Source organism: Saprolegnia parasitica, assembly GCF_000151545.1.
Source record: "Saprolegnia parasitica CBS 223.65 unplaced genomic scaffold supercont2.232, whole genome shotgun sequence".
NCBI lineage: Eukaryota > Oomycota > Saprolegniomycetes > Saprolegniales > Saprolegniaceae > Saprolegnia > Saprolegnia parasitica.
The window spans coordinates 4,983-18,409 of NW_012156626.1; the positions used below are offsets into that span (position 1 = coordinate 4,983).

At 57.2% G+C, this 13,427-nt stretch overlaps 6 protein-coding genes and 1 pseudogene across 7 annotated transcripts in view; 3 read left to right on the plus strand and 4 right to left on the minus strand.

Moving 5' to 3' along the window:
- Positions 1–4: 4 nt before the first annotated feature.
- SPRG_30205 lies at positions 5–76 on the minus strand (annotated as a pseudogene). The gene has a single exon. The product of its transcript is annotated as a tRNA-OTHER (tRNA).
- Positions 77–396: 320 nt separating this feature from the next.
- SPRG_16102 (TKL protein kinase) lies at positions 397–3,972 on the plus strand (the record flags this gene model as incomplete). The annotated part of the gene is made up of 21 exons (XM_012355348.1): positions 397–417; positions 472–561; positions 609–707; positions 756–854; positions 915–1,010; positions 1,071–1,155; positions 1,196–1,302; positions 1,349–1,453; positions 1,495–1,584; positions 1,637–1,747; positions 1,799–1,915; positions 1,960–1,998; positions 2,049–2,108; positions 2,155–2,259; positions 2,306–2,407; positions 2,459–2,557; positions 2,604–2,708; positions 2,758–2,856; positions 2,912–3,004; positions 3,051–3,217; positions 3,270–3,972. The coding sequence occupies 21 exons, from the start codon at positions 397–399 to the stop codon at positions 3,970–3,972; spliced, it is 2,592 nt and encodes an 863-aa protein (XP_012210738.1).
- Positions 3,973–4,918: 946 nt separating this feature from the next.
- On the minus strand, positions 4,919–5,850 carry SPRG_16103 (hypothetical protein). The gene is made up of 2 exons (XM_012355349.1): positions 5,440–5,850; positions 4,919–5,416 (listed from the first exon to the last, which is right to left on the minus strand). Exons 1-2 carry the CDS (start codon positions 5,836–5,838, stop codon positions 5,030–5,032), a joined length of 786 nt encoding a protein of 261 aa, XP_012210739.1. The 5' UTR covers positions 5,839–5,850; the 3' UTR covers positions 4,919–5,029.
- A 2,765-nt stretch (positions 5,851–8,615) lies between these two features.
- On the plus strand, positions 8,616–9,498 carry SPRG_16104 (hypothetical protein). The gene has a single exon (XM_012355350.1). It carries the CDS (start codon positions 8,635–8,637, stop codon positions 9,460–9,462), a length of 828 nt encoding a protein of 275 aa, XP_012210740.1. The 5' UTR covers positions 8,616–8,634; the 3' UTR covers positions 9,463–9,498.
- A 278-nt stretch (positions 9,499–9,776) lies between these two features.
- Positions 9,777–10,639, minus strand: SPRG_16105 (hypothetical protein; the record flags this gene model as incomplete). The annotated part of the gene is made up of 1 exon (XM_012355351.1): positions 9,777–10,639. Exon 1 carries the CDS (start codon positions 10,608–10,610, stop codon positions 9,777–9,779), a length of 834 nt encoding a protein of 277 aa, XP_012210741.1. The 5' UTR covers positions 10,611–10,639.
- Positions 10,640–11,215: 576 nt separating this feature from the next.
- On the minus strand, positions 11,216–12,127 carry SPRG_16106 (hypothetical protein). Its single transcript, XM_012355352.1, has one exon. The coding sequence runs from the start codon at positions 12,106–12,108 to the stop codon at positions 11,284–11,286; it is 825 nt and encodes a 274-aa protein (XP_012210742.1). The 5' UTR covers positions 12,109–12,127; the 3' UTR covers positions 11,216–11,283.
- A 759-nt stretch (positions 12,128–12,886) lies between these two features.
- SPRG_21685 (hypothetical protein) overlaps positions 12,887–13,427 on the plus strand; it is a gene marked incomplete at both ends in the record, with an annotated part of 1,216 nt that continues 675 nt past the window's right edge. The window contains one exon of the mRNA XM_012355353.1: positions 12,887–13,420. Within this exon, the coding sequence (XP_012210743.1) occupies positions 12,887–13,420 (534 nt within the window). The remainder of the gene's footprint in view (positions 13,421–13,427) is intronic.

Below are 13,427 nucleotides of genomic sequence, written 5' to 3' on the forward strand. Positions count from 1 at the left end.
TGCGCGCGCGCAGCCGGGCTCGAACCGGCGACCTTCGGGATGCGAAGCAGAAACTTTACCAACTGACCTGGGGCGCCCCCCTATTGTTGACGCCGACGTTGTGCATGAACAATTACCGTAACAATTGTATTCGAGTTTCTTATACGCAAGTTGGCGTTTTTTGTGGACAAAACCGTTTGTGTCGATTATCAACTTTGCATCAATACATTATCAAGTGATTCGCAAGCCAATAGATAAACACGAGTGATCATTGTAAAACAAGAATATTGATTGGCCCACGGGCAAATTGATAGTGCATTTCTGCCTTGCAGATCAGTTGATAATATTTTGTCAAAATGCGGCCTTGGCGGGTGCAGTGCCACTGACGCATTTGCCACCGACAACTCAAGACATTGCATGGCGCTGACGAAAGAAGAGGTAGCGTCAGCAACATGGCCATGAGCACACTCTTACCCTATGCTACGGTGGCAGCGACAGCTACGTGATGCGGCACTTAGTGGCAACACGGCGACCGTCCGGCGCCTCGTTCTGAACGGGGTCAACCCAAACTGCTTTGGAGAAGTACGCTCTGCGTCTCCTAGTATACCATAGTATGACTGTAAGCATAGTCGCGCCGAGGTCCATTGCACGAGGCGATTATCCAAGGCCACATGGACATCGTTCGCATCTTGATCACCGCCGGAGCCGACGTCAACATGTTGGCCGATGTGCGTCCACCACGCAACACAATCTGTACTGATGCATCCAGGATATAGAACCGATACACGCCGCTGCGCTTTGCTGCTTCTTGCAATCGCAAGGCCATTGCCAAGCTGCTTTTACTGGCGGGCGCCAATGCCAGCGCCAAGTCGCGCGTATGAAAAACTGCATGATGTATATTCCTCCGCGAGATGGTGACATGCGTGTGTCGCTAGGCGAAAAAGACGCCATTTCACTATGCCAAAGAAAAATCCTACGGCGACGTGGCGGAGCTCTTGGCAGAGCACATGCGGCGGCAGACGGAGGCCAAGGTACACACCTTGACGACCCATTATCGTGCGGATCACCAAGCAATATCCAATATCCAATAGCTTATGGAAGCGGTCAAGCGACGTGCCATTCCGGACGCGATGGCGATTCTCTTGAAGACGCCGCGATCCGAGTGCACAACACCGAGTGCGTCCGCGGCATAAACAGGTAATCACGCTCCATCCAGGCATTCCAACCATTCCTTCGTGGACGCAGAAATGTGTGCATTGCGTCAACAGCACCAACGAGACCGAGATCCAGCTGCCCGTGATCGACCCCAACGTTCGAGATCGGGTACACAATGGATCCCCGGGGTGTGCAGGTGCAATGTTCGATCTAGCGTGGTGCCCCGCTCATCATTCGCATCCTCGAGACGGGCGATACGAAGCTGCTGCAAGCGCTCGTTGCCAACCCACTTTTCAACGTCGATGCTCGCGACGAGCGCGTAATGAAACAAGTCGACCTACATGCCCTCACGCGGTGTAGACCAACGACTCGGCTCTCGGACGCGCCATCGCCACAAAGGCCAAAGACGCCGTGTCGCTCTTGCTCCAAGCCGGAGCGCGGCTCGAAGAGGTCATCTTTCTTCTCCATATGTTGCACCAACGCTCAACGCATTCTTGTGCAGGACCAGGTGACCACGTTGGTCCAAGTGCTCGGCTCTGTTCGTGACCCACTGATACACGCTGTGAGAGCTGGCAACACTGTGTTTGCTCTTCTGCAAGCGGCCACGACAGAGGTTGTCTTGCGATAGCTCTATGCAAGGTCGTCTTGAACGCACGGTGTACAGGATGTCGACGCCGCGCGACGAGAAGCCATCACAAACGGTCGCGATGTGATTGCAGCCGGACTGACCCAAGATGGCTCGCATCGCCTCGGCTCGTCCATGCGCGCAAAAATCACCGAGGTTCTGAATCTCTCTCAAGAAATTTTGTGACAGAGGTGTTGCAGATGCTGGCTACGGCGGTGCAAAAGGGTGTTTACACCGAGGTATCGATGATCTTAGGAGCTTCACTGCACTCAATCATGTACTTGTTCAGGCAGACAAGACGGCGCTGCTGCAATCGCTTGGACAGACGCCCGCCCAACTCCAGCACGAGGTTGCGCCTACTTTGATCCCGTCAGTGGTGGCTAGATTGGAGGTAGATGGCCCAAACGATCCTGGTGGCGGCAGTGACCTGCGACCATGTACCACTGGTGATCGAGCTACTCCAAGCTGCATCGTCTCGACCTCTCAACACGGTCTCTTCGGTACAACACAACACATCAACTTGCGCTCTAATGTCTTTACATCCAGAACGGACCGTCGCCGCTGCACGTGGCTGCGAAAACTGCTTCGATGGGGATGCTATACGTGCTGCTCACCCAGGATCTTGCCAACATCAACGCAACAAACGAGGTATACCCGCCACTTCCTCATCTTTCGTGATCTCAGGTGAATGGGATGCAGGAAGGGTACACGCCATTGGCCATTGCGGTCCAAGAAGGCCGATCTGACGTCGCTGCCTTGCTTCTCAGCGTCGGCGCAGACATCTCGACGCAGTTATCGGTAAGTTCTGTGGAGACACGTGGTATCCCATGGACAAGTGGTGTAGGACCACGCACCACTGCTGCACCTCGCGATTACGACCGGCAGTAGTCTACATCTTCTGGACCTTTTCTTGTCGGCTCCACGCGTCGACATCAACCAAACAGACAAGGTTCGCAATTATGCTTCAGAATCTTGAGCTTCGATGCATCGCCACTTAGGATGGGTATACCGCGCTGGCAAAGGCGGTCGTCATGGGCCATGAAGCTGCGACCACCCGTCTTGTCGAGAAGGGAGCTGATGTGTGGACCCTTTTGCCTGTACAGTACATCATTGCTCTTGCAGTTCATTTACTGATGTACTATTCTGTCGTAGAATGAGCAGACGCTGTTGGCAGCGGCCATCCAGCACCACCAGCACGCGATCGCATCGGTGCTCTATGCGCGCATGTACCCAGGACCGACACAGGTACTTTTTGAATGCAGCGATGACGCAGTTTGAGCATGTCTTGCAGGCTTCCATCTTGGACATCACGATTGTCGATTGCATGGCTCGGCAGCGAAACGGCGTCGTCGTCTACAAGGCCACGTACGCAGGCAAGACGGTCGTGCTCAAGGGCCCACAGTTTCCCACCAAGCGGGTTGTTGACGCCATGCGCAACGAGGCGCGAGAGATGCAAGGGTACAACATATCGTCATTTAAAGAAAAAGGAGGTTGACGCAGGTGTGGGTAGGTGTACGTCGCCGTACGTGCAGCCGCTGATTGGCATCCTTGACAATGGCTCGTCGGCACCGCTGGTGACGCCCAGCGGTGACGCGCTGTACAGCCCGACGATGGTCATCGAGTACATGGACGGCGGGGATCTTCACGAGACGCTGGAGAAGACACGCTTGGGTCTCGACGTTGTCCTGCACGTCTCAATCAGCGAGGTTGCCCTCGTCCTCGCGTATGCGCTGCGAGATTTGCATGCCCTTGGCAAGGTGCACCGGGACGTCAAGAGTCACAATATCTTTCTCTCGTCGTCGTACTACATTCGACTCGGCGATCTCGGCTCGGCGCGGACACTCGATGGCTGCATGACGTCGAACGTCGGCACATCGCTTTGGATCGCACCCGAGGTCGCTCGCGCCGGCGCCGGCGACACGGGGCGGTCGTATGGTCCGCCTGCTGACATTTACTCGTTTGGCGTTGTCCTCACCGAGCTCGACACGCGCGAGACGCCGTACGCAGACGTCCAAGACCAGAGTTTGATTCCTGGTCAAGTGCGCGACGGTAAACTGCGCCCGAAAATGAGCGCCACTTGCGCGCCGTGGCTTCAAGCGCTCGCCGATCAGTGCTTGGCGACGAATCCCGCCGATCGCCCAATGACCGTCGATATCATTGCGACTTTACTCGCCCATCGTCATGACGACACGAAAACGGCGGCCCCGCCATGACGAATGCCAAGCCCCTTGGCCGCCACAGGCCCCTTCATCGTTGTTTCTTTTTCCTGTGACCATGGCACATGGCGCCATTGCCCATATACTGAATTCATACAATTGTCCACATTGTATTGTTATGCTATTTGGTACTTTGCACACGAACGCAAGTTATAAGAAAAAGATTTTGTTTAAAAGGCGATATTGTTAGACATTGCTCTTGATTCTATTCAGGTGACCAGCCATTCGCTCGTACCTGATACTTGGTTTGATGCATTCACTGCCCCATCCATCAGCTTGCAACTGCCTGTCGTCCGCGGTCGACGACAGGCAGTGGGCGGGATTCCGCGGGTCTACGGTACTCGCATTAATACCGACCTCGGATGCTCGACGTCGATACCGGAGGCACTTTAAAAAGACGCAGTAGGGCTTGAAGGTCGCTACGAGGCACGTGGATTAGTTGAGCACCAGTCACCTCTTGACGCACCTCGCAGGCGGGCGAAGAGGCACAATGACGTCATGCTTCAGAATTGATCTTAGGTTCCCCTAAGGAGTTCGTCACTACCCGTCATGGGGCTCGTTGGCAAAAGCTGGAATGACTACCGACATACAAGCATGATTTGGCTCGGATAAGATGCGACCGTCTGCACGGTTGCAGATCTGAATCGACAACGCGATTGGCTCTTTTTGTTCACGCTGTGTTATGATTGGTACGCAATAAAACCGACGAGCCAATTGAATTGCTTCGTTCCTCTTTTGAGGTAAAAGCAGCCAATCCACGGCGGCCGACGTGGCAGCCTGGCTTTGCGTCCTTGACGTTGGGATTCATTTCTGGTCGTTGGACGCAGCTGCCAGCGGCTGGTTCTATGCCAGCCACGTTGGCAGCCTCTGCCAGTCAATGGCCTTCGAGTAACTTTCGCAGTTCCTTCGTCGTACACCAAGTCCACATATAAGTATACAGAGCAGTGGCTGTGAGCCAAACGACCAAGATCGATGGAACACAAAAACTTAAGGAGGACGTTCGAACATAGTACTAGTGTCTGCAAGTCGGAAACGATCTCTCAAGACATGGGTGCTACTGGATAAACTTGCAGGCCGTGGCGCCCATGTCGTCGTGCACGGTCGTGGCGTTGGCGGGGACGCTCTTGAAGAAGCACGTGCCAAAGTTCGGGTTGCCCGGCATCTGCACAAACGTGACGGCGTTGCAGTTCTTGCCGCCCGACGTGTAGTACTGGCATCGGTCGAGGCACCGGGTGAAGCGCGTCTGCGTGTTGCCAATGTCGAAGCCGTAGTAGTTGGCGTTGCCGGCGCACGTGTACTTGGTGTTGTCAAACTTGGCCGCGCTCTTGCACTCGGGGTCCATCTTGTACGTGTAGACGGTCGAGAGCACGAGGCACTCGGCCGTCTTCTCCTTCCAGACGGCATACCACCGGCCGCGGGCCACGGCTTCGGCGACGCACGCCTCGAGCGTCGTGAGGTCTCGACGTCCGTGTCGCCTTGGCACTTGTCGAAGCAGACGCCGTCGGACGCCACGTAGCTCGACGGCAGCGTCGACGGCGAGTCGTTGCTCGGGATGCACTGCGAGTTCCACTCGTCCCAGGCCTTGCACGTGTTGCCGGCTGTGCACTTGGTCGAGCCGGTGTAGTTCTTCCCGCCACATTGGCCCCAAACGCCGACCTCGTTGTCACCGCCGGGCTGGCACTGCGAGAACCACTCGTTGATGAGCTTGCAGTAAAAGCCGCTCGTGCACGCCTTGTCGCCTTGGTAGTTCTTGCCGCCGCATTGGCCCCACGCGTCGACTTGGTCCGACTCGATGTGGCGAAAGTGGTTGAGCGGCGAGGCAGCCGCAAGCGCAAGGCCCGTCGTGAGGAGCGTGATCTTCATGGTAGCAGTGAGAAGACGAAGTGAGATCTTGCCTCAAGGCAGTGGACGGCGGCTGCGGATGGGGCGGCGCGTTGAAGTTGGTGTGATCGGCGCAGATTGAAAAATCGGTCATTTGGAAATTGCCCTCATAAAGATAGTGTAGACACTGTATATAGAGTAATGACACGGGGAACTGACACGTATTTAGCGTATCCTGCCCTGTACCTTAGGGAATGAGCATTCCAACCGAGCCAACACCGGAAAGCAGCCAATGAAAACGTAGCCCTGCTGTCGGCGGTACACTGCATATACAGTGTATGGTACACTGGCGAGTATTGGGTCGGAGATTTCGATGGTCCTGGCGCTTGATTCGGCGCGTGGTCCTGCCACCCGCCGTGCAGTGCTGGAGTCGCTGCAATTGAATCCGACTAACTAGAGTCGGGCGTGCTTTAACGAGCCAAGAGGTCCGGGCAAAGAGGTCGAGGTGAAAGGTGCGCAGAAAAATGGCACCGTTGCGTGAGATCGCACGCCAGGAGCAGCCACAAACGACCTTCGATTAGTATAACCCTTGGGTCCGCACGTGGCTACAAGCAAAGACCGACTCGGCACCCGCACCACCGCCAAGCCGGCACCAACTTCATGCACAAATTGAGGACGGCGTGACACCGTCAAGGAGCGGGGCCAATGCACAGCATGTGCTTTCAAGATGACGGGCACCCAGAGAGATCGTGTCCAGCTTCTATCGCTGGCAATACGCCGAAAAACGCTGTGCAACAATATGTTATAATATATTGATACATGATGCTTACGTTCTACTTGGTCATCTTGCAGGCTGTGGCACCGAGGTCGCTCTTGCCGGGCGTGGCGTTGGTGTCGATGAATTTGAAGAAGCACGTGCCGTAGTTCTGGCCAGGGTTCTGCACAAACGTGACGGCGTTGCAGTTCTTGCCGCCCGACGTGTAGTACTTGCACGAGTCGAGGCAGCGGCTGAAGCGCGTCTGCGTGTTGCCAATGTCATGGCCGTAGTAGTCGGAGTTACCGACGCACGAAAAGTTCTCCGAGTCAAACTTGGCCGCGCTCTTGCAGGCTGGGTTCATCTTGTACGTGTAGACAGTTGAGAGGACGAGGCACGTCTTGCCGTCCCAGACCGCGTTCCACTTGCCGCGGGCGTTGGCTTCGTTGACGCACGCTTCGAAAGATGTGATGCCCGAGGTCTCGACGTCCGTGTCGCCTTGGCACTTGTCGAAGCAGACGCCGTCGGACGCCACGTAGCTCGACGGTAGCGTCGACGGTGAGTCGTTGCTCGGGACGCACTGCGAGTACCACTCGTTCCAGGCCTTGCACGTGTTGCCGGTCGTGCATTTGGTGTCGCCCTTGTAGTCCTTGCCGCCGCATTGGCCCCAGATGCCGACTTGGCCGTCGCCGCCGGGCTGGCACTGCGAGTACCACTCGTTGATGAGCTTGCAGTAAAGCCGCTCGTGCACGCCTTGTCGCCTTGGTAGTTCTTGCCGCCGCATTGGCCCCACGCGTCGACTTGGTCCGACTCGATGTGGCGAAAGTGGTTGAGCGGCGAGGCAGCCGCAAGCGCAAGGCCCGTCGTGAGGAGCGTGATCTTCATGGAAACGATACGAATGAGAAGTGTGATCCTCCTCTCTGGAGGGCGGCTGCGGATCGGGCGACATTGAACTTGCTGCGATCGGCGCAGGATTGAAAAATCGGCCGATTGGGATATTCTCTCTTACAGTAGCTGTAAGCTCTGTAGACAGCAGAAAAAAGCGGGAGATTCGCCCATTTGGAGTCAATTCTGCCCAGTACTCTAGGGAATGAGCATTCCAACCGCCCACATTTGGCAGCCACTGGAAGCAGCCAATGAAACCGCAGCAGTGGTAGGCAGTACAGTGTATGGTACACTGGCGCGGATTGGGTCGCAGATTTCAGGCGCGGATATATGGTCCTGGCGCTCAATTTTGACGCTTGGTTCGGGCATCTGCCTTAAGGACGATCCATGCCGGCGATATTGAGTTCGACTAATGAGAGTCGTGCGGGCTTGAAACGAGCGACTCGGACGAAGCGGTCCAGGCAAAAGGTGCGCATAAAAACGGCCACTGTGGGCGGATTGTGGCGCAGCATGGGATCGGATCCACACGCCAGAACTACTGGCAGCCAAGGCCCGCCAAGATCGTCCAACGCTGGCGTTGTTCTCATTTTCCGTGCAGATGCCACGGGTGCTTATAGGGCCTTTCGCAAGCACTGCAGCCATGCAAGCAGGGGCTGCTGGAATGATTGCTGGAGCAAGCCGATCGAGAGGACAGGCGTGGTACTGTACGTACTGCACAGCAGTTCGCCACATGTCGCGCGCGGCTTGCCCGACGAATTGACTTCCTGAGGGCACCGCCTGTACCAGAATACATTTGGCACAGCTGCTTTGGACGGAACGAGGGCGGCGTGGATTGGCTTGTCGTCTTGAGCCCTCCGCGCTAAAGGGCAGAGCTGCGGTGCTGAACAAGCATCTTGACCGTGGCGATGGTATCCAGTCCGTCTCAAAGATACCTCTTTTCTCCAAAGTGTCGTAAAACGTGCGTTGCTAAATGGTCAAACTAATGGCACGCAACTTTACTGTTTTTTAATACCAGATGTTCTGGGCAGTGCATTTTGCGTATACAAAAACCAATAGAAAAGAGTACATCCAGCCAGCCAAGTCGATCAAGGAGAGAGTCTTGAGATATCCATCCGCACCAAGATCGCCATTGGTCAAGCAAGGAAGAGGCTTTGGGGTGGCGTCGTCACTTGCAAATCTCCTACGACCAGTACGTAGCCATGCACAGCAGCCTCTTCACGTCCGTTCTTCTCGCCGCCTCGGCGCAGGCCGCGCACGTCCACCTCCGCGACATCAAGGCGGCGCAGGTCGACGTCTGGAACCAGTGCGGCGGCAAGGAGTACCGCGGCGACACTGCGTGCACGAGCGGCAACTACTGCAAGGTCATCAACGAGTGGTACTCGCAGTGCCAGCCCGGCGGCCAGAGCGAGGTCGGCGTCTGGGGCCAGTGCGGCGGCAAGAACTACAACGGCGCGACCAAGTGCACGTCCGGCAACACGTGCAAGGTCTGGAACGAGTGGAACTCGCAGTGCGTCCCGAGCAACGACCAGCCCGCGACCGCGCCGCTCAACTGGGCGCAGGTCGACGGCGTCTGCTACAACAAGGTCGAGGGCGACAAGGACACGACGACGAGCGGCATTTCGTCGTACGAGGCGTGCATCAACGAGGCCGACAAGCGCGGCAAGCTGTACGCCAACTGGAAGGACAACACGTGCACGGTGCTCTCGACTGTGTACTCGTACACGCAGGACTCGCACTGCAAGGGCGCGGCCAAGTACAACCTCGAAAAGTACACGTGCGCCGGCAACACGGACTTTTACGGCAGCGACATTGGCCAGGCGCAGACGCGCTTCGACCGGTGCCTCGACGAGTGCGACTACTACGAGTCGGGCGGCCACAAGTGCAACGCGTTCATGTGGGTGCGCAACCCCGGCAGCGAGTTTGGCATCTGCTACTTCAAGTCCTTTGACGACTTCAACCGCAAGCCGTCGACGAGCTGGCTCGGTGGCATCTCGTGCAAGCGCAACCCCAAGTACATGCAGCACTAAGACATAAACGACTTGCGTTTTTTTGCTGTCCTCCCAGTGCGGTCTAGAGATCTTGCACTCGTAAGTACACCTCGGTCATCCCGAAGCGGCGACTTGCGATGCATTTCTGGGGGAATCTTTGGTCGATCATGTTGTTCTCGCCCTTATTGGAGTGGAGTGCCTGGTGCTGCCACGTCATCCGGATACTGCGTCCACCACACACGCCGATCAAAACTGAACGTAAGAGAATGACAACAAGCCATTGTGGGCAAAAGGGCATGTATGTTGGTAGACGTTATAAGTTTTCGTCAAAGCAGCCTCAAAATCCGCTGCGTTTACTGCGACGAGGCAGGCAGGCGGTTGCACGCAATCGCGCCGAGGTCGTTGATCGACGGGCGCTTGTTCCGGTCGTCAAACGACTTGAAGAAGCAGACGCCGTACTCGCTGCCAGGGTTGCGCACCCACGTCGCGGCGTTGCACTTCTTGTCGCCGTCTCTAAAGTTCTCACACGAGTCGAGGCACCGGTCAAAGCGCGTCTGCGCCTGGCCAACGTCGTTGCCCCAAAAGTCGTGGTTGCCCGAGCACTGCCACTTGTCGAGGTTGTACTTGGCCGCGCCCTTGCACGCCTTGTCGAGCGTGTACGAGTAGACGGTCTGCAGCACCGTGCATTGGTTGTCCTTCCAGGTGGCGTAGAGCTTGCCGCGTTTGCTGGCTTCAGCAATGCACGCCTCATACGACGAAATGCCGCTCGTCGTCGTGTCGTTGTCGCCGTCCACCATGGTGTAGCAGACGCCGTCGACTTGGACCCAGTTGAGAGGCGGCGAGACGTCCGAGCCCCCCGAGACGGGCGCGGTCGTCGCGCTGCCAGGAATGCACTGCGAGTACCACTCGTTCCAGGCCTTGCACTCGTTGCCGGACGTGCACTGGGTCGCGCCCTTGTAGTCCTTGCCGCCGCATTGGCCCCAGACACCGACTTGGCCGTTGCCGCCGGGCTGGCACTGCGAGTACCATTCGTTGATGACCTTGCAGTAGTTGCCGCTGCCACACGCCTTGTCACCGTTGTAGTCCTTGCCGCCGCATTGGCCCCAGACGTCGACGACCTTGGTTTCGGCTTCAAGCGTGTCCGCGACAACGGCCGACGTGAGCGCGAGGATGAGCGCAGCCTTCATGGTACTGGGCGAGGCGAGGGAAATTGAAAAGTGACGAGTTGGGGTGATGGATCGCGACCGAATGTTCGAATCGAGGCCGACGCTTGGAGGCGTCACGGGAGGACGCGGCAATAAGCTCATGACTGGTCACCGAGTCGACACTACGCGTCGAAATCGAACGATAGGGCACCCGACGCACTAATTCTTCGATTGCCGAGCTACGACTTGAATTCCCAACATGCCAACGCGAACCCGTCTCTGTAGCGCCATTGTCCTGGATAACAAACGATCTTTCCCATGAAGCTACATATCAACTACTGAGTAGAAAACTTCGGCGCGAGATCACGTAAAAAGACACGGGTGTGGATATGTTGATGGCTACGTCGTTGCAGAGGTTCGTCATGACGAGGATGGATACCTGGTAACGATTCACATAAATGACACTCTTCTTGACTATTCTTCACTCGGTGTACGCTGCTTGCTGTTGGAATGGACGGTCGCTAGTACCATGTGACCGGCTTTGTCTATGGTGCTGCCACGTCATCCGGATAAAGTGCTTGCATTGCGAACGTGTCTTGCAACTTTGTCGGGCTGAAAAGTGGCAGACTGATCCGTCGAAGAGATCGTGGGTATGAAAGAACATGTAGTTAGTCGTTGGGTTATCGTCCATGCGGCCTCAAAATGTGCTGCTTCTTTACGAGCGGCGGGCGCACGCCGTCCCGCCAATATCGTCGACGAACGGGGCCTTGCTCGTGTCGGGAATGTACTTGTAGTTGCAGACGCCTTTGTCGCTGTCCCAGTGCTGCACCCAGTACACGGCGTTGCACTTCTTGCCACCCTCGCTAAAGTTTTCGCACGCGTCGAGGCACTGGTCCAAGCGCGTCGTCGACTTGCCGACGTCGTTGTTCCAGTAGTCGTGGTTGCCCCAGCACTTCCACTTGTCGAGGTTGTACTTGGCCGCGCTCTTGCACGATCGGCTGAGCCGGTACGAGTCGGCGTCCTGGAGCACCGTGCACTCGCGGGTTTGGTCGTCCCAGTTGGCGAACTTCTTGCCGCGCTTGTTGGCTTCAATGATGCACGCGTCGAACGACGTGATGCCATTCGCCACCGTGTCGCTGTCGCCGTCCATCGGGTTGTAGCACACCGCGTCCGATTGCAGCCAGTTGAGGGGGACCGCGACGTCCTCCGGAGGCGCCGTCGTCGGCGTCGCAGTGCCAGGGACGCACTGCGAGTAGTAGTCGTTCCAGACCTTGCACTCGTTCCCGGGCGTGCACTGGGTGTCGCCATCGTAGTCCTTGCCGCCGCATCGGCCCCAGAGACCGACTTGGCCGTTGCCGCCGGGCTGGCACTGCGAGAACCACTCGTTGTAGAACTTGCAAAACGAGCCGCTGGCACACGCCGTGTCGCCGTTGTGGTACTTGCCGCCGCACTGGCCCCAGACGTCGACGACCTTGGCTTCGGCTTCAAGCGTGTCCGCGACAACGGCCGACGTGAGCGTGAGGATGAGCGCAGCCTTCATGGTAATGGACAAGGCGAGGGAAATTGAAATGTGATGCAGATTGCAGCGGCGGGAGCTTTGAAGACGCGTCGGCTGGAACGATAACTGGAATTTTTGGCTGAACCGAACCCCTCGCGCAATGTTCTAGGGAACATTTTTGGCTAAAGGCGCCGCCGGCACCTATCAACGTCTGCGAAGCAACAGTCGGCAGCGCTGGTTCGTCGTGTTCGCACACGCCGCAGCATGTCGGAGCAGCATCCGAGTACACGAATGCCTCTGCTACATGCATGCCTACGAGTGGAATGGTTCGTGTCGTACCGGTATCCGGATAGTACTGGCCAGCAACTGAGTCTCCCATCGCTGGTGTCCAGTGCTGCCACGTCGTTTGTGGGGCACCCACGATTGCGGGAAGCGCGCATTTTGATTGATGGATCCTATCCGGATGCAACTTGCGAAGTTGAATACTTGAGGACGCGTTCATCAGCACTTCGCTCCAAGTACTGGTACTACATAGAGTACGTCGGCTTCACGACGCTGCGGTGGAGCTGAATTGCGGCGACCAAGTGATGATAGCAGCTGGCATGTGCCGATCGTGCGCTGGCGATCTTAAAATGGGCCAATCACATGCGCGGCCGCACTTCAAGCACAACCTGGACGTCATATGCCTGGACGTCAGGGCAGGCACACGAGCAGCAGTGCAGGATGTGTCGAACGGTCTGTGTGTGGTCAGCAGCTGATAGCACCTGACGTGGCGCCAGATGGCCCTTCACATTGCAATTTGCTTTCTCGCGCACAGAGCATGAAGATCGCTAGTACCGTCGCTTTGCTGGCCGCGTCGGCGTCGGCCATCCACGTCCGGAGCGCCTCGAACGCCCACGTGAGCGTCTGGGGCCAGTGCGGCGGCAAAAACCACAGCAGCGACACAACGTGCGCCACCGGCAGCTACTGCAAGGTCATCAACGAGTGGTACTCGCAGTGCCAGCCCGGCGGCAACGGCCAAGTCGGCGTCTGGGCCCAATGCGGCGGGAAGGACTACAAGGGCGACACGACGTGCACGGCCGGCAACACGTGCAAGGCCTGGAACACCGACTACTCGCAGTGCGTGCCCAGCGACAATGACGGCAAGAAGGACAACACCAGTGGTGCGCTGCCCGCAGGCTGGCTCGAGCTTCCGGGTCTCAAGTGGACGCTTCTGGACAACGACCTGGCGACGACGGACGACAAGAGCTTCGCCGACTGCGTCCAGTCGGGCACCAAGCCTGCGACCGACGGCATGACGCGCTTCTTCGCGGTCTGGGACTCGACCAAGAAGGTCTGCCACGTCGCGTCGACGGTGTACA